Below are 24,029 nucleotides of genomic sequence, written 5' to 3'. Positions count from 1 at the left end.
TGCGAATCACCCTGTTAGGGCCTTATTTCACATATTAATAGAATATGAATTTGGCGCAACTATTTGACATTGCCTTTTTCGCTCGACAACAGCGAAATAGAGTTCTCTGGTATAGTGTTCATTCGAAAATTGAAGCAGACTCTGCTCTGACAATAGTTAATAAAAGCGGGTGTGTGGTGGTTAATTTTTGGTGCGCAAAATTAAGAAAAGTCCTATTTAGTGGTGTCGATTGTAAACGGTAGCACACAACTCTGTAAAATTAGTATAAAAAATACCTAATAAACAGGCTGTAGAAGATTATCTGTGAATGTTAGAAATCAATAGAATTGTAAATTCATTTCGATCTCGGTATATTTGTATTTGCAAAACTTTTGTCCAGTGGTGCTTTAGAAAGAATTATTGAAATATTAGAAGTGTAAAGAGAAGGAGTTAATCGCAACTGTCTGGGCAGTAATAATTATATTTGAAAAATAGTAGAAAAATCAACGAAGTGAAAAAGGGCGGAAAGGTGCATACAAGGTGTTGCAATTGGAAATAAGCTAAGGATAAAATTCTAGTTGGAATCGGTCAATTGGTTAGTCGATAATCGTACGTACATGTTGGTGCGTGTGTGTGTGGTATCGGTTACGGAGTAGTGTGGTAGTGGTTAAAGAAATTGTCCAATTTGTGCTGTGTTGAGTGCTGTTCCGTAAACGTGAGAAGAGTATATAGATAGAAATATTGGTGTGGTGCTTTTCGAATAACACACAACAGCGGGGCGGCAGCAATAAAATAACAACAACGAGATATCGAGTGAATTTGTAGCAGACCGAGTACGTGTATTTGAGCGCCGGATAAGGGAGCAACAAGAAAGATGGGTAAGAAGAGTGCAAATTGTTGCACAAATGTGTGACAGTACAAAATTATACTAATTAAATTCGTGAATTAACCGTATGCAGAGTTGTCGTTCATTAACGACTATTTAAATTAGTAGAAAAGGAGAAATGAAGCAGGATAGTGGTAAAAATTCATTAGTTAAATATTTTTACTTTATTTTTGACAATGATCTTTAACCACGGAGAGGATTCTTTCAAATATTCACATACAATTGCATTTTTCTCTCTTGTACATAAACACATACAGCCAAACACGTCCACTCCCTGTTTTATTTTCTTTGCATCATTCATCATGGTTTGCCTTCGTTTTGCACGCAATCTGATTGCTATACCGCGCTGTGTGAGTGTTGAATCCAATTGTTTTTCGAATTTTCGAAAATTCGAAGAATGATATCACCGCTATGCCGTAGTTGTTGTAATTGCTAGTGTACGTCATTCATACTGTTATCGCTATAGAATTTCTTATTGTATATTCCCACTTCTATTGTAAATGCTTTTGAGCTCTGCTTTCAACCCAATCACACATTATACCGTTTGCTTTGTTTATTGTTCTCAATGGCATAAGGAACTTCATTCAAGAAAATAGACAAGTGCATTTTAATGTTCAATGAATTATATGATTAAGTATTAAGTGATAAATTCGAATACCCATCGGAAAGTCTTTATGGGTGTATACAAAATTTGGAACTTTTGTTGTAATTCTTTTATGCCTAAATACTTATGTATGAATATAGCAACATTAAAATCAAAGAAGAAGAAAAATTAATTAAGAAGTTAAATAAATGCGAAAATAATATTCATTATTGGCGAAGCCTGTCATGAAGGTTGTTTTTAGTACGAGAGGAAGTATCAAATCGACTTTTTTATGTCTGTTTGTTCAACGGAAACTTATACAAATTCAAAACATAATACCAGGCTAACTTTAAAACTAATATTTTCTTTTTTAACTCACAAAAATGTTAAGTGAGAAACGTTGTTATGGATATGAATTTTTTACAACTAAAATATTATTATATTCCTACAAATAATTAAACTTACTAATTTTTTGTTATATATTTCGATTTGATCTGCAATTAGTCCCTCCGTAAGTTTTGAATATCTTGAAAGATCACGTTATGTAGTAATTAAAATCTCTGCTGGTGATTTAAAATTAGTTATTTTATGCTTTGATATAAAATGCCTGTTTGCACCGAATATTTTTGAAAGTAAACTAATTGACTTTCATTTTGTAACTTATGTACATACATATCTATTATACGTATGTATAAGTATGTGCGTATGTATACATATATGGTATGTACGGATGGATATAACTTTTTACTGAATACTCCACGCCGCGCTAGTGAAGAAGTTTAATGATGAAATATTAATTTATTTACGCTCATATTCGTAGATACATATGTACTTAGAAGAAAAACATATTAATACATGTATGTAAGCACATACATACACATTTACTTATATTGTTCCCGTCACGGTAAGGAAATAATTTTATTATATGGAGTTTGTCTATTTTTTGTTATTTAAGAGCAAATATTTAAAGATTTAGATTTGTGTACAAAATAGTTTCTCGGACTTGATGAGTCATTTAAGTTTCGGTTTGGGAAAAATTTTTAAATTTTCATCATAGGTACATATATATTTGCCAAATGGGATACTTATTTTGGAGTAAAGTTAATTTAGAAAGTTACCGTTAAATTTTGTATTAAAGTAATTCTTATAAAAAGGAAATAGCCAAAGCAAGTAAAATAATTTCATTATGTCTGCGGCTAACAATGTATCCTTAAAATTTCTGGGTCTGGTTTCCATTATTATATTTGCTCTCTGGTGCAAATTAACATCATTAATGTACAATAACAAAAATGCACATGAAACATTATTTTCCCTGCTAGATTTGTAATCGAAATTTTGTACACGTCCTTTTCTTCTCAAGAAACTGGTCATTTATCGGAACCGTCCACTGTAGGATACAGTTGCTATACAAACTGATAGATGAAAATCGAGTCCTTGTATGGAAAACTTTTTATTTGACAAGATATTTTTTTGATATTTGGAATGGATTACGGCCCAAGTTAGCATATACCTGCCATAAAAAGTAACATATCAAAATGAAATTCTTGTATGAAAACGTTTTTATTTATAAAAGCTTTATAGCCGAAGTTAATGTTTTTTCTTATTTTGTTTTATATTTTTCTTCACTTAAATTTTTTTTTAAATTAAGGGATATATGTATATATAGGCAATAAAATGTTTCAGGAATGTAAGATGAAAACTCATTATGCTGTGCTTATTCTAATCGCACGCTTGCATTCATATCCTCATACACTCTATCACAAATCACTACAAACGCATTCCCGACTACTTAAATTTTATCTGAATTTATCAATATGTATGATTTTATCTTACATTATGTCTTCACATGGATTTGGCGAAATGAAGCCATTGACTAGAGTTCGCGAATGTGGGTCACCTACACTTGACTCTCTGCCAGTTAGTTCAATTGAATTTAATTTTAATTTCCTTGTTTCTCCTTCAGCTGAGCAAGCGAGCGGCGGCACACCTCGGCTCATTTTTACACGTTTGGTTTACATTTTATTTTTCTACTTTTTCTATTTTTTTTTGTCATTTACTTCCACACACTAGCCTCATCGCCAGTCCCATCGCATAGTACTTTAGGTACTTGGATCGGATTGAGAGAGTGGCGTCCGTACTGGGTACTCGACTAAAGTGACTGTGACTATTTGAAACTGTGGCAACAGCAAGAGCAACAAAAACAACAATGACGGCAACAACATAAAAATGTCAAACATTACACAGAGTGTAGGGCAACTGTCTTGTGAGTATGTGTGTGACGGTGGCAGCGCAATGAAGGAATTGTGTGGGAGCTGTATTAGGGTGTGCATGCACGCAATGGGCTTTCCTATGTTGGTGAGCATGCTGTTGTCGTTGTTGTTTTTATTTATTTAAGCATGCCACAAAAGATTCAGCATTTAGTTCTGAGCAGTCAACTTCGTTGATCATAGGGAAATGGCGTTGACCTTTTGACATCCAAGTAATATCAAAACGTTTTTCCTTATTCCCAATTTGTACATATAATACTGTGTAGGCTGAATAGCTATGAAAACTATAATACAATGCTTCATACAAAATTCTGTATTAATAATAATGCAATACAAAATATTTTCCATAAATTTTTATACCCGTAGCAAACTACGAAGTTTGTAACATCTTGAATTAGGTGACCATATTTGTCCCGGCAAAATACGGAACGGTTTGGTTAGTCAAATTAGTTCTTGATTAGTTAGTCCTTAAAACTTGAAAGTTTCAATCTCGAACACCCATTCCTCCACCAAATTCATATACAAGTCTAGAAGAGTTGTCATTAATTGCATAAAACTCATGAATCAACAGCTGATAATTCCAAAAAGGCAATGCTCCAAATAAAAATGAAATGTAGGTCATTTGCATTTCTTTGAGAGTCATATACCATATATACATACATATATATATTCCTTAATAATTATGTAAAATATATTCTAATTATAATTCTTAACCCAAAGTTTTGTTTGACTTACTATTTCTACTATTATTTGCCCAAAAAAGCTATAATTGCCTTTCACACGCAATTAAATATTCATTCAGACCTATGTTCATACTTATTTACACACATAACGTAACATTATATTAAATGAATGAACTAAATACATACCAAAATGTGTTTATTGTATGAATTAGGCATGGAATGTATTCGCAGACAGACGTATGTATGTACATAGTATATACCTCTATGGTATGTGCATACACATGAATCTGCTTATGCACATATATATGTACATACAGCTGTGTTCAAAATAAATAATAGTGCTAAGAAGTCAATTAACGAATTTTTGACAAAATGTTCATTTACTTTTTTATGTGTTTGAGTACGAACGTAACAAACATTTATTTCATATAATATTATATGGGTTTTACTTACATATTATGTGTATATAAAACTGCAAAATTTTTCAATAAGAAAAAAACTAAAATAAAGCAAAAATTAATCTAAAAATATTATTATATATTATGAATAGATACAAAGAAATGGAGTTAATAGAACTATTATCTAGAACTACCTTACAGCGACGCGGCATGTAGTTCACTAGACCTTCACTACGGTCTTTAGGTATTTTTTCCCAAAAATCCTTCACTATTAGCGAAAGTTCGCGATTATTGCCTGGTTTAGCTTTTCTGACTTCTTTCTTAATATCACCCCATATGTTATCTATATTATGATTAAGGTCGGGTGATTGTGCAGACCAAGGCATGATCTCGTTCCCTTTGACACGAAACCACTTCTTGGCTAGCCGACTCGTATGTTTCGGATCATTTTCCTGCTGGAAGAAATTGCTTTTGGATGTAAAACAAAGACGCAGCAGCATCAGTTTTGCTATAGCGAACTGTGCATCGATTGTCTTTCTTTTACTGCCTCTACTTTTAGGTTTTCTGATATTTGAATGGTATTGGCTATTATTGGTACAGTACATCTCAGGATGCCTTCTATGTCCGAGAAAATTTTCCCTCATTTCTTAATTTTATATTGAGATTGCGTTTCTTTTCCGTGAAAAAATCATTTTATTTTTTTAATAATTATAACGTATAATAACTACGCTTTATGATTCGTTTCCAAAAATTTTAATAAAGTGAAAATATGTACCTTTTTCAATTTTCACTATTATTATTTTGAACAGTACATTTCGCAATGAAACAATAAAAACCACAGATAGGCTCGAGACTCAAGTAAACAGTCATTTTTTCAAATTAATTTAATTTATTATAGCTTTAGTTACCTTAAATAGCGGTACTTGCCATTTACACATGCAAATACGAGTAAAAGTTCAATGATACGATTCTAACTCACGCACTATTAATATTTCGAGCACAACTGTATATAATATATAATTATATACATACATATTTGCTCAATTAGTGGCTCCGGATGACATCATCGACTCCACTTGAAGGCTTAACCATTACCATATGAGCCTACAAGCATACATACTAAATAGAAAATGTGTATATACTTATTTACGTACATACATATAGGACAACATAAATTATTATGAAAACGAATAAACAGCGAAAAAATTTGTTAAAATATTTTTATTTTATTTAAAAATAAGCAAAATGTAGGTCGATTTTAGTATTTAAAAGAGTTTTTTCATGTACATACATACATACACCTGAACATATCTATTTGTTCAGTTGTATGTGTTTGTCATTTGTTGATAACGCCGCTGTGAGAACTTCGGAGAACAACGAAAAGCGTGATTACATAATATTAACTACGCCCGACTTGTTTCAAGCAAAAAAGAAAACAACTACAATACACAAGTAATAAAAATCATACTTTCCAGCAAACGAACATTACTATTTTTTCGTTTTTCTGCTATACCGTGGGGTTAACGAGTGTTTGCCGCGATAGTGAGAAGCGGCGTGAAGAGAGCATCAAGTACGTCATATCATGACTTAACCAACTGAACCTGCAAACATTCACAGCTTTTGTTGGTTTGCTTATGCACATACATATGCATGTACATACAGTTTTGTAAAAAAAAAAATGTTTGCTGATCTTATGTTATTTAGTTACTTTTGATTTCATCCACTTTTTTATAGTTTAAATATTTATCTTCGAACTCGTGTTTAAACACACAAGCACAAATTTTAATAAAATTAGATTTTTTTATTCTTTTTTTCTTCGTTAGAAATCACTTCATACTCAATATGTCGTCATCTCAAATTTGGCTCCTATGTGTGTGTATGTACATATATATTTATGTGAAATCAAAATATTTTAGTATTTTCAAATTAAATTTTTTAAGAAACTTAAGTTTTTAATAATTTTTATAGAAACTATTTTCAATGCTTTTTTCTGTATTTCTAGACAGCGAATCATTTTACCGACGTAACTCACAAATGTACAATCTCACACTATATGCAAACATAAGTATGTAATCGTATATGTATGTATATACACATGTTCGAAATTGAATTCATTTACTGCACAAGTACTTAAACGCTCTCTCAAGTATGTAGTTAGAAATGTACATTTGTGCATACATATGCATAGCCGGCATGCACATTCACTTAAGTCTCCACCTGTTTGCCATGTGCACATGAGTATGTGTTTGTGAGAGAAAAGTAGAGTCATTATTGCCTTATCATCTATGGATAATTGAATTTTCGTTTTTTACTTTTCCCTATTGTTTTTTCGTTTTGCTGAATTGAATTGTATTTCATCTTAAAATACTTCTTATAATATTTTCTCGGTGCAGTGTATGTTTGAAACAAAAAAAAAAAAAATCAATAAAACAAAATCATAATATTTGCTGTGGTTTTACTATATGATCTGCTATATGTATATAGACATGTATGTATATATGCTAAAAAAAAGCTTAAGTCCCTTTAAACTAAGACAGACATTTAGATTCCATTTGTAAAGTTGTATTTATTGTCTTTTAAACTATAATGGAAGACTTCCTATACCTTAAAAACGCACACCGAATGTGACAGCCTAAAATAGCAATTTCGGAAATTCAAAAAAAAAAAAACTAAAGCATTAATTCTTTTAGAATTTTAAAATTATGTTTGTACATATTTTAGGAATACATTGTACAATTTTTGAAATACAAATTAAATATTTTTCAAGTTACACGCGATTTCCGACGGCGTTAAAAACAAGGTCCTCCACTCCACGCTGCAGTGATTTCGGCCTTCTCCTTGGATGAAACATAAAAGTCTTTACTAGCAGATATTGTTCGTAAATCATCTACGATCGCAAAAACAAAAACCAAAAATAGTTAAAATTGGCGGCATTTAAAAATAAGTAGACTTTTTGCCAAAATTCGATTTTTGGTCAGTTTAAAAAACTTATAGATACCATGGAGTATACGCTATAAAAATAAACTGATTAAGCACTAAGTGGTTACATATTTGGAGACTGTAACTCAAAAATTATTTGACATATCGATTTTTATAAAATTTCAGTATGTTATTTTTAAAGCTAAAAGAAAGTGTCGAGTCTCGAATAAGCTGTTCAAAATAACTCAAATTGCCCCTATTAAATTAAGATGATTTGAGCTATTTTCGTACATTGACACAGATATATGTACATATGTACATATGTGCTATTTAAGAATATATAATATAAGTATTATTGATATTTATGTGTTACTATTTTCAGTGTATTCCCTTTAAATTTGCAAAATTTCGCTTCTATTGTTTTAAACTGGATTAAGAAAATAACGAAGCATAGACAGCTTCCCTTTTTCTCTTTTTTTTGGGAATATGTATATGTATACACATGTAGTAATTTTGGTTTTATTTATATGTTGAACCATATTTATTTTTCTTAGACACAATTTGAAATTGTTTTCTATCGCCGTCAAATTTTTTTTATTTACTTATGTTCATTCCTTCCCACTTATGTATGTATATACCTTCATATTATTACTAAAATTTGCCAAACTAAATACCTTAGCTGTGACTCACTAGGAACGAAATCAAGAAAATTGAAAATTATCAAAAAAAAAACTTTAAAAAGTTATTTATAGCAACTTATTCAAAATTAAATGCCATTGTGGGCCACAAATCGAACTCATTCACGTACGAATACATACATATACGTAATATATATTTGTATATGAATTCAATTTAGTCAAAATCAATTGACATTTAAGATAGTAAGAAAATACAATATACATATGTACTATATATAAACTAGACGATCTGAGTATTTTAATGTACATAAGTTTCGATATTTAGGTGTGCACAATTCTTCATTCGTATAACTTCTTTAGACAGTTGTTTGCTTAAGAATCACCTTCAGTGCTAAAATTTGAAACCACTTTAATAAATTCGATATCAAAATATTGTCTTAGCTCGTGACTTGCACGGTCTAACAGAGAACAATTTTTCCTATTATGTTATTGGGTGTAGTCAAATGGCAACACCTTCAAGTAACATGATCAATAGAAATCTTATATAACAAACCTGCATTTATTGATTAGTTCTTATCACAGTTAGTATGTATTAGAATATAGCAAGTAGACTTGCTCACTCTTATTAGATATACATATATGTAACATATGTACATATTGACAGTGATTTCTGTTGATGACAATTTGATAGAAATTTCAATGCAGTAGCGATAAATAAGCGGGGGCAAAATTCCTCAGAATGAAACATATGAAAAATTGATGAAAATTAAAAAAAAATGTTTTATGAAAGTTTATTTTATTATATTTAATAGCAAATTCTCCTTTCTCTATAAAAATGCTGAAATGTTATGTTGTGTATGTATCTACAATACTATATAATAATAAATGTGTGTACCATATATTTTTATTTAAGATTTATAAAGCGTTATGGCGATTATTTGCATGCACACATATGTACATACATACAAATGTATATAGGTATAATGTTCAATATCCAATTTTGCAAATTTTGAATATATGCATTCAATACGTTAAAATACAAAACACACAAAAATAATATAAACATTAGCACCTAAAGAAGCAAGAAGCAAATTAACGAAGGAATGTAGTAAAAAACAAGATTTTTTGTGAGATCGGTTGCCGCACACTGTCTTACATACTTGTTAAGTATTCCTTATGGCTGATTCACATAGAATTTCTGCTTCATTTTGCTTCACGCATTTGTTTTGAAAAGTTCGATGTACGCTTTCGTATAAATACGGTCACAGCAAAGCGAAGCAAAATATTAGGCAACTCTTATCTTTTTACGCTTTGCGAGCAACATTCGTTCATTCTAACATACGCTTTCTGCGCTTCGTTGTTAAAGTATGAATTGTCAGGCAAAGTGAGGAAAGTTGTATGTAAATCGGTCATTACCGCTTGAAGTAATTTTTTTACTCTTGTGTGATATCCCCTCACAAACTTACTCGTATGTGAAGTTTATGCCAGGAAGTGAAGGTCGACTTTTAAATTATTTGGGAACTAAAATACTGAGGAGACAAATTTCACTCACGCCATCTTGATTTTACACATTTCCACACAAATTTTTATATTGTTGCTCTGAGTAAGACTTTAGTCATACCATTGGTTACCCGTATGGAAGTCCAAGGTTTTTTCAGTCTCTTCGCCGGACATTATAATCTGCGGTATTATAAGCTTATAGTTGTATTTACATAAACCAAACTCAGGTATTTCTTTTATTTATAGTGTGATTTTTTGGGTAGGCGTATAGTTTTAGTCACCTCTTCATTTAATTTAGTGTCACTAATATTTAGGATTACTTAAGGATTTTATGGATTATTCGAATAGAATTTTCCAATATACTATTATATATTTCAGTTTCACAAAGCTGCTGCATATACAATAACAAACAACACAAATAATTCGAATTAGTTCAAAAATGAATATTACGTAAGAAAATTTTTCACCTCACAAATCTGATAACTTATCAGCTGTTAATTTATTTTAATAGGGTCGACGCTAGAAATACATATGTATGTTCTAAAAAGCTCGTTTTTCAGATTGTTTTTATTTAAAAATAAAATCGTATTATTAAATACACAAATAATCATAAAATGATTTATAATACCTATTTTAATTATTTAATAATTTTTAAGATATATTATTTATTATCTGAAAAAAATTGTATGAGTTTTTTAATATAAAATAAACTCAACATATAAATATGTTACATACCGTTATTTTTATCCTTCCAATACTAGTTTGCCTAAGGCTGAAAATTTTGATTATTTTTCGATATACATATGTATAAAGAAATTTAAAGAGTCAGTTATTGTAACAAAAAATAAAAAACTACTAAGGTGTGGTAATCTAACAAATGAGTGAGGAGATCGTAAATGCAGCACAAGTAACATGAATCCATACAGTGGACACTAATAATGCGTCAATATTGATGTTTTCAACTAATTATAATACCAAATTAAATTAGCGAGATTATGTAGTTGATATACCAATACTCACAGCAAATATTATTTACAGAAACAGCTTATGGGAATTTTGAGATGTTTGCAATTTATAAGTAGCTGCCTGAAACAAAATTAAATTTAATCACAAAAATTTTCGCTTATATATTGTATAGATTAGAAGATACAAATTCCTTAATCCCTACACTATTTTGACATAGCAATTAAGTGAATGAGAATATTAATACTAGATCTTAATTTTATTTTCTGTTCAGTTTGCACTTGATGTCGTATTTTTAACTCAGCTTTTGGCGCCATCTTCGCCCTCCATCTGTTTATGTATAGCAACGGGACGAGTTTGTTTAAGCTAATCCAGCGAATGACAATATTTTCACTGCAAAATTACTGTGGATGCATATACGATTTTATTGCCCTACTAATCCCTATACAAATCGTGAGTTCGTTGCTTTGTAAATGAGTTGCTCCATTTACTTATTTTTTATTTTTTCAATTCCACTGCATGCATACATTAACACATGAATGCAGACTTGGTACGCATAACACAAGTGGTTGTATTTGTAATTTCTCTCTTTTCATTGTGCAACTCTACGAAGCATCTATTTTCGTACATATTTTGTTTTTCCAGTGAGCAGGAATTTCACTTCGTTCTATATGAAATCAAAAAATATAAATGTATATATATCCACGCATTCATATACACTCGTCTACAAATACACTCACAAATATAAAGTTTCATAATTTAAAGCAGGCGTAACATAAATTATGATATTCTCCACTTAAGAGCTCATTCTTCAAGTAATATGCACTGTATTCAAATACATAAATTGAAGTTTTTTGTATAATTATAGGAACTCCTAATTAATCTGATGTCAATGAACAGTGAAAGAACTTTTTGTAATGTGAAGTAATGGGATTTAAATAGAGAATATTCCTTAGTATGATATTTTACAAATACTCTCGATAATAGTGAATATGGTTTTTTTCGTTGCTTTTCGTTGACAATAAAAGAAAGACGATATTTGAGATTTGGATTAAAAAAAACTAGCGGTTGCATTTTAGAAGGCTGTAACTCACAACTATTTTAGATATCGAATTAAAATAGAGTATGTTATTTTTAAAGGTATACCTATCGAAATATGAAAAAACAATAGATTTATATTAAATTTTACACTATGGGTGACCCTTAAAATAATATGTTTATGCTATAGCAAAAGGTGTGATCAAACATTGCAGGGCTAGTACTTTTTCAAATTCATTTGCTGTCTTTTAAATTGTCTTTCCTTTGGGGTCTGAAAGATGTGTAGTAAAAGTACTTTTCCTGTTTTTTTTTTGTAATATAATATTAATTTTATCTATATGAAATCATATACTTATTTAAATGTTTCAATCTATCCATCATCACTTGTATTATATAGCTTTTGACAAATTTTATCCTCTTCAATTGTGGTATGCTAGTAATAATGTTTTAAGATCAATGAATTATCTATTTTTTAGAATTATTTCTGATTAAATTTTACCTACCCTTACGTTTTGAAAGTATTGTAATAATATTTTAATTTCTAATCCCAAATACCGGATTGAAAAATAAAAAATTAATTTTTAATCGCAAAAATCGGATCAAAACTAAAAACGAAAATTTTAATCCTATATACCGGGTTGAAAAAAAGTGATTTAATGTGAAATGTTCTAAAATATTATACTTTATATTTTAGTAAAAAGAAAGCTTACTTTTTCAACAGTTTTTGATACAAATAATAATGTTTTTATCTCTTACTCCGAGTTTTTAATTTAAAAATAATTACATTTTTTTTTAATTCTGATTAAAAATCAAATTTCCAATTTTTAGTTTCGATTTTCGGCTAAAATAAATGAATTTTCAAGAGCGGAATTAAAAAGTATTTGTTATTCTTTAATCCAAACTTTTTTAATAGTCAATTTTGCAACCCTGCTTTGAATTAACTATTGTAAATATTTAAAATATGCATTTTTTGTATCTAAATACTGTAGATTTAGCATTATTTTAAAATTGTGAAACAACTTTTCAAATAATATGACGATATAACGACTTCAAATCAAAAGGCACAAATTAAATTACGTAGCTTGATGCATAATTAAATAAGTTGATACGTCTGACTTTCGTATAAAAACAAAAAAATGTTTGTAGTCTAAGAATAGGACTGTGCCACATTTACATATCAACACGGGAGATTCAAAAGTCACTTTATGCTTAATTACTTACAGAACTTTCCGATTTGACGCTTTGATTTAATACCCTATAATTGATGTTTTGAGCTAATGAATATACAAAAAGCTTTGTTATATCAGAAATAGAGAGACAATGGAAATCATTGAACTCTACAATAATCCAAAATGAATATATAAACGGGACCTTGACGATATCTTTTATTCTATTATGAATGTTAATTTCACATGGTGACTTAACACCACATACATTTGATCATATTATGTACATATGTATGTATTTTTACTATTTTATTTAAATTTTCAAAAAAATATATTTGATAAAAATCAGGTATCTTAAAAGTTAATTAAATACTTTAAAAATTGCGCGTCTTTGCTTACCACCATTTCCATATTTAAATTTTTAAAACATACATATGGTATGTACTTCCCTCATGTATTGCCACAAATGCTTAATAACACTTAACGAGGCCAATATTTTTCTTAACACAGAAAGCGAAGAGGTCAGACAGGAAGTCACGCCATTATTGTTACTATTAATGTTATTATTACAATACACTTACAAACCTTTCGTTTTCAAATGTGTTTCTTCATTCATACTTTGAACTTGAATTTAATTAAATATTGACCGACAATTTGTTTTCGTGTATTTACATGAATTATTCGTTGTACATATCATACATAATACATATGTTGTTCATATGGAAATAAGAAATTTTTTTTTTACTTTTTTGTTTTTGTTGGTTTAATTATAACCAGTTCGCCAGATTTTTTATTTTGTCTCTTATAAATTTCTGTTTTTCACACTTTTTGCATGGAAATTACAACGGAAGACATATTATATTTACAAACACACATATCTCCAAATATGGCCTTTGCCATGCGTTTTCTAACAAGTTTTTTTTTTAGTAGGAAGTTCAAAAAATTCACGGCCTGTAAGATATGGCTCATATTATATTTATTAGAAACTTTTTTTTTTACTTTATAGAAATTTGTTGTAGAGTATGTATGGTACATAAGTTTGCTATGTGCATACTAAATACTTACTACAGCGATACATGACTACATGGGAATCGTAATCATTATAAAAACTTTTTTGGAGGTTAATTCAATTTCAATTGTACAATAATTTCGTTTGTTAATTTCTGTTAAACCTTTGATTTTTGTAATACAGTTATAAAAACCCGTCCATAATTATTATTAGTTATGTAACGGTATGTATAAAAATGCACAGTGCAGACATGGCCTTACTTTTGTGTCGAAATTTTTTATGAAAGTATGTAATGACTTTACAATTTTAACGATGATGTACTTCCTGAGTGAAAGTGCAGTAAACTAACCGAAAACCAAATGTTAGGCATAACACATGTAATCTTGGTGTTGTTATGTTAACAGTTACTGGTAATTAAATTGACGAAATTTCCGTTAGTAATAAAAATGCAGGTTGAGATGAACAACACATGCATACACTTGAACATATTTCTTTTATTTTGAAACTTAATAAAAATATGTTGATGAAATATCTAAAAGCAATTATTTAAAATAAATTTCTCGTAAATATACGATTTGAATTAGAAATCACTTATAGCTTTATTTTCATGATGAAACTGCGTCTTGTAATCAAGTGCTTGTATTCCTCATCCCATTAGCTTTTTTCAAGAAACAATTGCAGTAGTTTATATACCTTTTTATAAGATTAAATAATATCAAACCGCTTTCAATCTTTGATTAGGCGGTCATAACCACTTGCAATTTAGAAAAAAAACATTTCTTCTGTTTTTTTAAATGTTATATAAAAATTATATGCGTATCATTTAAATTTTGGATTCCATTGATTCCGCAACTGATCTACCATAGAGGAGGAACTCCGAAAAAAAGTGTCAGACAGTGGGAAAGATTTTTCTGCTTAAAATTGTTCCAAATCTAAAAACCAAAAAAAATTATTATCAGAGATGAATACAAGTAAAGATCAACGGGCCAGTCTAAATTTTGATTTTTGACAAGATGACGGCTTCTGAAGAAAAGTGTTTTTTGTGAAAAAATTTACACTGAGTGGCTTAAAAACTCGAAATTATTATCTAAAATCTTATTCTTTTGTTCATTTCCTGACAGAAAGTTTCCTCACCGACTCTGAAAACAGCGTTGCACAAAAAACCCGTTGAAAATTTTAGGAGCCGATTACACTAAGTTAAAAATTCTTACAAATACGCTCATATCTCCCAAACTATATGCCGGACCAACTTCAAATATATCTACATTCGAAATAGTATGTACATATGTATGTGCAAAAAATAAAATGGATTTTTTTAAATTTGCATGAGGATATAACCACTTAATACTATACCCAATATAATTCAAGTTCTAGTTTAGCTCTAAAAAAAAGTCCAAAAAACTTAGGTTAGGTACCATTTACCTAACCTTTTAATAGCAAAAAGCTGTTGAGGCTGAGGTTTTGAAGAATAATCACTTCATTGAGTGACAACTTAGTTTTAGACCGCAGATATATATTATATATAGAATATATTATATTATGCTAATTACTTTTTTTTCTTACTAACGACATCAGTTTTGGAAGTTACAAATGGAAGTTGTTCATTTAAAAATATTTTTTTGGAAATTATGTGGCCTAAATCCCAATATATTTAACTGTGGCAAACAAAAAAATTAATTCATATTTAGCATATGTATGTGTAGAAACCAGTTTTTTATATCAACACACAAATATTCAAATTGTTAAATTAAATTTAACTCTTCAAACCAGTTGCTTCTATTATTTATTAAATAAAGTCGCTTGTTATTTTCCACCTTTTTATTTCAGGAAAGCAAAAAATTTATTGTGCAAAATGCGATAAAAAATGTTCGGGAGAGGTGCTACGTGTTGCCGATAAGCATTTTCACAAAGCTTGCTTTCAGTGTTGTCAGTGCAAAAAGTCGCTAGCCACCGGCGGATTCTTTACCAAAGACGGCGTATATTATTGCATTCCCGACTATCAGCGTCTCTATGGCACAAAGTGTGCCGCTTGCCAGCAGTATGTCGAGGGCGAAGTGGTCTCGACCATGGGAAAGACGTATCACCAAAAGTGTTTCACGTGCTCGAAATGTAGCAATCCTTTCAAATCTGGAAGCAAGGTGAGTTTTTGATTTCTCAATTTTGTATTATTTTCTGATTTTGTTAATTACCTTTATGTTTGTTTGTAGGTAACAAATACCGGTAAAGAGGTGTTATGTGAAAACTGTATTCCAGCGGCTACTTCATCACCCATACGACAACCCAATGCTGCCGATGTGTCGCGTAAAGAAGGCACGGTTTCACCAGTACCGAAAGCTGAAAGTCCAACACGCGCCACGGCGCACCAGCAAATGACTAGTGGTGTAGTTTCTGATAAGGCACGTTTAAAGGAGGATTACGACCCGAACGATTGTGCTGGTTGTGGTGAATTGTTGAAAGAAGGTCAAGCATTAGTTGCACTAGATCGGCAATGGCATGTTTGGTGCTTCCGCTGTAAAGCATGCAATTCCGTTCTAAATGGCGAGTACATGGGCAAGGATGGTGTGCCGTATTGCGAAAAGTGCTATCAAAAGTCATTCGGTGTGAAATGCGCTTACTGCAATCGCTTTATCAGTGGAAAAGTGTTGCAAGCTGGTGATAATCATCACTTCCATCCAACCTGTGCACGCTGCACAAAGTGCGGCGATCCATTTGGTGATGGCGAAGAGATGTACCTACAAGGCAGCGCTATTTGGCACCCTCGTTGTGGCCCCGGGCCGTCAGAGTCTGGTATTATTTTAAATGGTGGCGGCCCAGCGGTGGGTAATGGTGCCTTTACGGACACAGAATGCGATCGCATGAGCTCGAGTGCGCTCAGTGATATGGTAAGTATGAATGGTTCGGTGCTGTGTGAAAATAAACATATGTGCTGTGGGCTAACATATTTATATTGTAAATACATAAGATTACAAATAATAACGATTGTAAGCTTTATCGGTAAATTTGTGAGTTTAAAGCATGAAGAGCAGCACACAAAATAATATTGCACTGTGCACTTGTACACGTTTATATAGCTGCACGTTTCACCTATTATCATCCCAACCACCCTAAAGCAAAGGATTATTGAAGGATTAACAAAAACGCTGTATTGGACGAACACATTACTGCCCTTGAGTGTGCATGCTTATGGCTAGCAACTTTCATTGGATACAATGCCGCCCATCAAACCGTCTCTCCGCCTTTAAATATCCCAGGAAGTCCTTACCTGTACCTGTACCTGTACATCCACTTCCACCTTTTATTTATAATTTACTCCCGTTCTTATTGTTTATTATTTTAATTTTTCACATTTTGAGCTTGCAATGGTTTTCTGTTGTTTTCAGTACACGCGCTCCAGAACGCCGAGTTTTAATGGTTCACTTTATTCTTCTAGCCGCAAGGTTTGTTTTTTCTTTAAGTTTATTTTGTTTTTATTTTGGTTTGTACATAAGTAATTTGCATAATTTTTCTTAATTTTGTATCTATAAGTTTGGCTTTCTTACGTTTGCGCTTTCGATAAACACATGCAAAATCACAAGAATTCAAATAAAATAGCATATTTATATTCACAGATCAAAACTCTTGTTAAAAAGTAATAATTGCTTAAATAATTAACAACAAATAAAAAATATGTATTTTTACACACATACATATAATTTTTCTTAACTCCTTTAACAACAATGTGTTTCATAACATTTTACAGCACTATCGTACAGTTAGCCCTGGTCTAATTTTACGTGAATATGGCCGACCTGGTGGTGAAGATATTTCACGTATTTACACATATAGCTACTTGACAGATGCCCCACACTACTTACGCAAGCCGATCGATCCCTATGACAAGATGCCATTGTCGCCACATTTTCATCGGCCGCCATCATATGCCACCAGCACCGGTGGTTCAATAGCTGGCAGTCGGCCACCTTCACGACCACATTCCCGTAGTCGCAGCGCTATGAAAGTGCTTGTAGATGCCATCCGATCGGAGACACCACGCCCCAAAAGTCCTGCCATGAACAACGAAGAGCCCATAGAGCTCTCGCACTATCCAGCTGCAAAGAAACCACCACCAGGCGAGAAACCGAAAATCGAAAGAGATGATTTCCCAGCACCGCCTTATCCATACACAGATCCAGAACGTAGGCGCCGTTACAGCGACACTTATAGGGGTGTAGCTACTTCCGATGATGACGATGAAGTCGACAATATGAAAAATGGCGAAGTTGATACGTACGTAGTAACGGGAAATATGTATAAAAGCGGTTATGCTAATTTTTTTTTTTTTATCTTATAGACGTCTACAACGTGAGGCTGAAGAGCTTGAAAAGTTGAATTCAGGCATTGGTTCAGCAATTGCAAAAGATTTAAAAGAACACGCAAAATATAAAAAGTGGAAACAGCAAAATTTAGACCCGAGAAATGCATCACGTACACCCTCGGCAGCCAAAGAACCCATACTCAAGCTAAGGTGTGCTGAATTTATTGTAAACTTGAATGAATAAATTTAACAAATATCTGGTCTTTACATTTTCATAACTGCAAATAGATACGAGTCGCCTATTGGTGCTTCACCATCACGTAATTTAGATCATCAGAAGCCTTTCTATGAGGAAGAAATGTTTGATCGGTCGACTAGTTACAGGGGATCGTTAGGCAAATCGCTTGGTAATGCGCCCAGCTACAACGGTAAGTAACGAAGACAAACGATGTGCATATATTGAGATATAAGGTTAATAAAGAAAAATAGTCCAACTTTCGAAGAGTGGGTCTTCTTTTAAAAACACAAATGCGTGCGAAGCTCCCTTTAAATAAAGCAATATGTGAGGTTTAGCATCTCTGGGAATAAATCATTTACTAAATACATAAGTAATACAATTTGTTAGTCCCTTGTGAAAATTATATTTTTCAAAATTTTATTATATATATACATACATTAGTAATAAAATTTATTAACCCCTCGTGAAAACTTTAAATTTAAAAAGAGCGCCTAAGTATATACTACATGTCAGCATAATTTAGTTTTACATATCTACAGTTAAACTTCATTTCATTAAGTTTTTTCAAATCACTATTTTAGTTATATAAACAAATGAAATATGAATAACATACAGTCTGTGTACTAAAGTCCTTTTTAACTTCAAAAGTCGAAATAAGTTTTGAAAATTTGAACCGTTGATATATTAAAATAACACATTTTTTTTTATTAAAAATTACGTTACTTATATAGTTATTTTGGGCCCATTATAAATCATAATTCTGAATTACATATTTAAAATATAGCGATACATTCCTACCGATCTCCACCTAGACCAGGATATGGATTGAAAACGTCTACTTTGCCGCCATCTATTCGCAATGGCTATAGCTCCGTAAGTTTAACAAAAAAAAAAACACAATGCAGTCTCATTTGGTGCAAAAGCCATGCTATATACTCGGCTCGTTCAATTTGTTGGTGATTGGTATTGCTACGTTTCATATTGAAAACAACCCATTTGTGATTAACATTTTGTATTGTTGCTATTAACAATGACTAGTTGGACATAACCTATAAACTACAATAAATATAGCAAAAAGTATTTTTATATACACAAAGCAGGTACTGCACTTCCGGCGTTGTTCACTTTTTAAATCTCGCATTTTTTTTATAATTTTTTTTTTATTTTTCTCGAGTTTTTAGTTAACCCATTTTGTATAGTCTTGTAATATTTAATAGAAAAAAGTGAATTTTATGCTTACACTTACTTGTTAACAGGGTTATATACTTACTTACATTGTATATACATATTTAAACTTAAATACTTGTGAGTATCTGTAATTGAACTTTCAATACGATTACTGGAAGAATTTTGTTATACATATATCGATTCTAATTGAGGATCACAATTGGTCAATTATTCCTTAACTATACTATACACATACATGATTTAGCGCCCTCTGTCCTTAAGTAAATTATTTGAATATGATATAAAGTTGCGGCATTCACCGCCAAGTACCTTATTTATAAAACATTTAATAATTACCCTTACTTATGGCCTATTGTTACTCACTTCCAACTCTTCCTCTGAATTGCCACTATATTTTTTCTTTCAATGCTGCTTTTGGCTTGCGTTCGTGTATATCTATTACCCGTGTGCACAAAATCCACATACGGTACCGGACAACAACTATGCACAAATAATAATAATAATAACAAATAAACAACGTGTATTGCAAATAAACTACAACGCCTTGAAAATGTGAATTTGTATGCTGTTGACTGATGATTACTACTAAATTATCTAATGACATAATGATAACAACGTGCAATTCTCGTTCATCCTCATCAAATGGTAAAACTCTTCATACTCGTCGATCATTTTTGATTTAAATTTGCCAATATATCACCATATCATACGCTTCACCTGTAATTCATTGAATATTTGCTTGGACGCTTCATTCTAACATCAACGTCATCAAATGTCTTGTGATCAACAACATTCTCTCACGCCTGCATGACCACATACATACATATCACATGCTACTACATACGTACACATATAACGATTATGCACATATACGCACACACACGCATATGTTTATGTGATATATGTACATATATGAAATATATATGCCTACATACAACTGTTAAAAATAGTGGTGAGCGCCTTGCGGCATGTCCCTAAACCAGGATACGGCTTGGCTCCACGCTCACATACATTCAGTGCATCCACTGCGGCTGGTGGTACTACTGCTGTGCACCCTGTTGCTACTGTAAGCGCTTTCAGTGTGTTGCTTTATTTCAATCTGCCTAATAATGCCATTTTAATTATTTTCTTTTTTATACTCCAAGTAAATAGTTCTTTGTGTTTCCCATATTATTTGTTGTGCATTAATTTTCATTTGAACATTTCAATTATTTTTTAGCAGAATAAATGTGAATAGTTAACTTTATCATATTTTTTTTATTTTTTTAAATTTACCATATGATAAAAAATGTAGTGTCGAAATGATTAGTCAAACGGGTATTTGTATTAATAGGTTCGTCATTAAAAATATTGAGTTTGCGAAGATTTATATCGTTACTATTGTATTAATTTTTTAAATACCTCTTGACCTAAAGATGCATTGTCAAATAGTTCTTACATAACATAAAAAAAGTAAGGTCCATATATATTTTCATAGATCTTTTCAACTAGATAGCCCTTTTTAAGCAAACTGCATATTGATTCCATCTCCGCAAACATTTTGTCATCACTTGTATGACTTTATATTAATATAACTACAAAATTTCAATATTTTCAAAAAATTTATGTGAAATAGTTGAATTAAAAAAAAATTTAAGTTAAAAATATATTGTTATTAATTTTTAATCCCAAATAGCGGAATTAAAAAAAAGTTTATCCCACCTTACAAAAAAAAGTTTAAAAAATAAATTGTTTAAAATTTACATTTTTTCGCGTTTGCATACTTATGTTCTACCATTTTGGTAACCTTTGGATAAGAAAAGCTTCTTTTTAATATGTATATTGCCGATTTTCGTAGTCAATAAATAAATAAATAAGATATAAACATAGCTTAGCTCTTTTTGTCCTATTTATATTGAATTAGTTTGAAAATTAGCGATTCAAATAGAAGTATGTAGGTCATTCCTTTTTTATCCCTTTTCATTCCAGTCTTAATTAAATTTAAAATAAATAAAACTTTTAATCTTTAATATTTAATCTCAGAACAATTGAAAATTGTATTTTTAATTCCAATATATTGAAATAAAAAATTAAAAACCTAATATTGAATCAAAAAATTTTGAATTGAATAATTCTTAATACTTTTAGAGTTTATGTGATAATTTTATCCCAGGCTAAATTTATAAAACCATTATTTTACGAAATACAAAAAACAAAAAAAAACACATCCACCTTTATAAGAAAACTATGTTTATGTGATTAAATTTCTTAAAATTGATTTTGAGAAAACCAACACATACATATGTAGGTACACCCAAAACACACATTACAAATTCTTTATTTCTGTTCCTTTTTGATTTATTTATATTAGGGGTTGGTTATTGTTTTTATCTTTATCTATTAAATCGAATTTTTTGTATTTTACTTGGCACGGCATGAAGTTGCATTATTTGTTTTGGTTCCTTATTTGCACCTTCTTTGTAGTATAGTTTTTTTTTTGCTTCACACAAGTTTACTAGACATCCGCACATACCAATATCGATTCACTACAAAAACTCTAATTATTGTTGTAATATTTATACATTTTGAACTCTCACTCTTGCCACTTATTAGGATTTTTCATATGGAGGTCTTGTGGATAAAACTCATAGTACAGATTTAAGTTGCGGAAAATCAGAAGGTAAACACGCGCCGATTACGTATAATAAATATTTGTTTATTATTCATTTTTTAATTTATTTTTAACAGCTTCGGTGGATTCCATAACTGATGGTGATAGACGGGCACTGGTGAGTGTAACATTAACTCAACTGTAAATATTCATATTATTTTTATTATTTTTATTTAACAGATGGGTGGCGAGCTTCCCGCTTCTAGCACATATTCGGGTGTATTGTCCTATCATTATCCGCAAGCTGGTTTGATACGTCGGAGTTTACCCAACATGGCGCACTCATTGCTTGTACATGAGCCGGCTAAGATTTATCCTTATCATTTATTAGTCATCACAAACTATCGTCTACCAACAGATGTTGATCGCTGCAACTTAGAGGTAACTAACTACCAACTACTAATTTTCATTCATGCAAAGTAAAAAAAATTTCTCATTTTATTCCCTAGCGTCATTTGTCGGATGTAGAATTCGAACATGTGCTGCAATGTTCACGTTCCGAGTTCTACAGACTGCCCCAATGGAGACGAAACGAGCTAAAGCGACGGGCTAAACTGTTCTAAAAACAATTTTTTCTAGTAATAATATTGAATCAGCATTTCTTTGCCGGATAACTGGCTGGATAAATAGGACTGTCTCAACACACACACACATGCACCTGCGATTGTTCGTAGTAAAAAAAGCAACTAAAAGCATACACACACATAAAAAACAGAGAAAACAAATTACAAACAATAATTAAAAAAACAAAAAAAAAAGTTCGTCGTATACACTTGCTTTTTTCATAGTAGAACGATATTTACGAGACAATGTCAATAGCTTCGCTATTCACATCTGCTACACTCACCAGAGACAAAACTATTGAAACTAATAGCTAGCTGTAAACGAGAATAAGCGCCAGAGACCGCCCCCTAGTTACCAAATTGACTACCAACTATCTTCTTATAGTGAATAAGATTAAGTGGAATTGCCTAAATGCAATAAAAAAAGAATCAATCTTCAAGCTTTACAGCTTTCCACTACGATTATACAAAAATAGTAAAACTTAAACTAAATCTGAGCTTTTTTCTATTTTTTGTAGCATACATACTTACATATATTACTTATGTTCGCAATTATATTGTATTTATATATACCTGTATTTTTAAATTATATTAAAAGAGAATGTTGCGAGAGCTTATACTACGTATGTGTTGCATATGTACGAGACACACATACATATATATTTGCATGTATGCTGATTTCTATTGATTTATATATATTTTCATTTCCTTTATGCATTTGTATTTATTCGCGTATAATTAAGGCGAAATAGGTCGAAAAGCAGAAATGATGCTAAATTACTAATTTGCTTTCTAAAAACAACAAACAGAAATATGCAATTAAGATAAAAGAACACGCTAAAAATCGGAAAATTGCATAAAAACTATGTATTTACAAATATATGCTTAACATTTATTTAATGTGAAATATCCGCTCTTTTGATTGCTGACGCTTAAAGGAGTAAGTATTAATAAGCGCGTTTATATTATATTTTTTTATTTTGTAAGTTTCGAGGGCTGTTCAAAAATAGTAGAAAATCTAAACTATCTAAATACTTACAAAAGAACAAATTTTTCCGATTCAATCT

The 24,029-nt window shown here is 30.9% G+C and overlaps 1 protein-coding gene across 4 annotated transcripts; it reads left to right on the top strand.

Annotated features, from left to right (window-relative positions):
• Positions 1–91: 91 nt before the first annotated feature.
• On the top strand, positions 92–23,869 carry Unc-115a (Uncoordinated 115a). Of its 4 annotated transcripts, none has more exons than XM_036361317.2 (12): positions 93–857; positions 15,857–16,167; positions 16,237–16,911; positions 17,410–17,466; positions 17,769–18,295; positions 18,360–18,533; positions 18,612–18,751; positions 20,700–20,815; positions 22,342–22,408; positions 22,477–22,517; positions 22,580–22,780; positions 22,849–23,869. In XM_036361317.2, exons 1-12 carry the CDS (start codon positions 854–856, stop codon positions 22,960–22,962), a joined length of 2,427 nt encoding a protein of 808 aa, XP_036217210.1. In that variant the 5' UTR covers positions 93–853; the 3' UTR covers positions 22,963–23,869. The 4 variants fall into 4 exon arrangements, with proteins under 4 accessions (XP_036217212.1, XP_036217210.1, XP_014089816.1 ...); XM_014234341.3 differs by lacking the exon at positions 20,700–20,815 and adding an exon at positions 19,346–19,434 and having other exon boundaries at positions 95–857; XM_036361319.2 differs by lacking the exon at positions 17,410–17,466 and having other exon boundaries at positions 92–857.
• Positions 23,870–24,029: the final 160 nt, after the last annotated feature.

Source organism: Bactrocera oleae, chromosome 2 (genome assembly GCF_042242935.1).
Source record: "Bactrocera oleae isolate idBacOlea1 chromosome 2, idBacOlea1, whole genome shotgun sequence".
NCBI lineage: Eukaryota > Metazoa > Arthropoda > Insecta > Diptera > Tephritidae > Bactrocera > Bactrocera oleae.
Note: the sequence above shows the minus strand (reverse complement) of the source record. Positions and strands in the feature narration are given on the sequence as shown.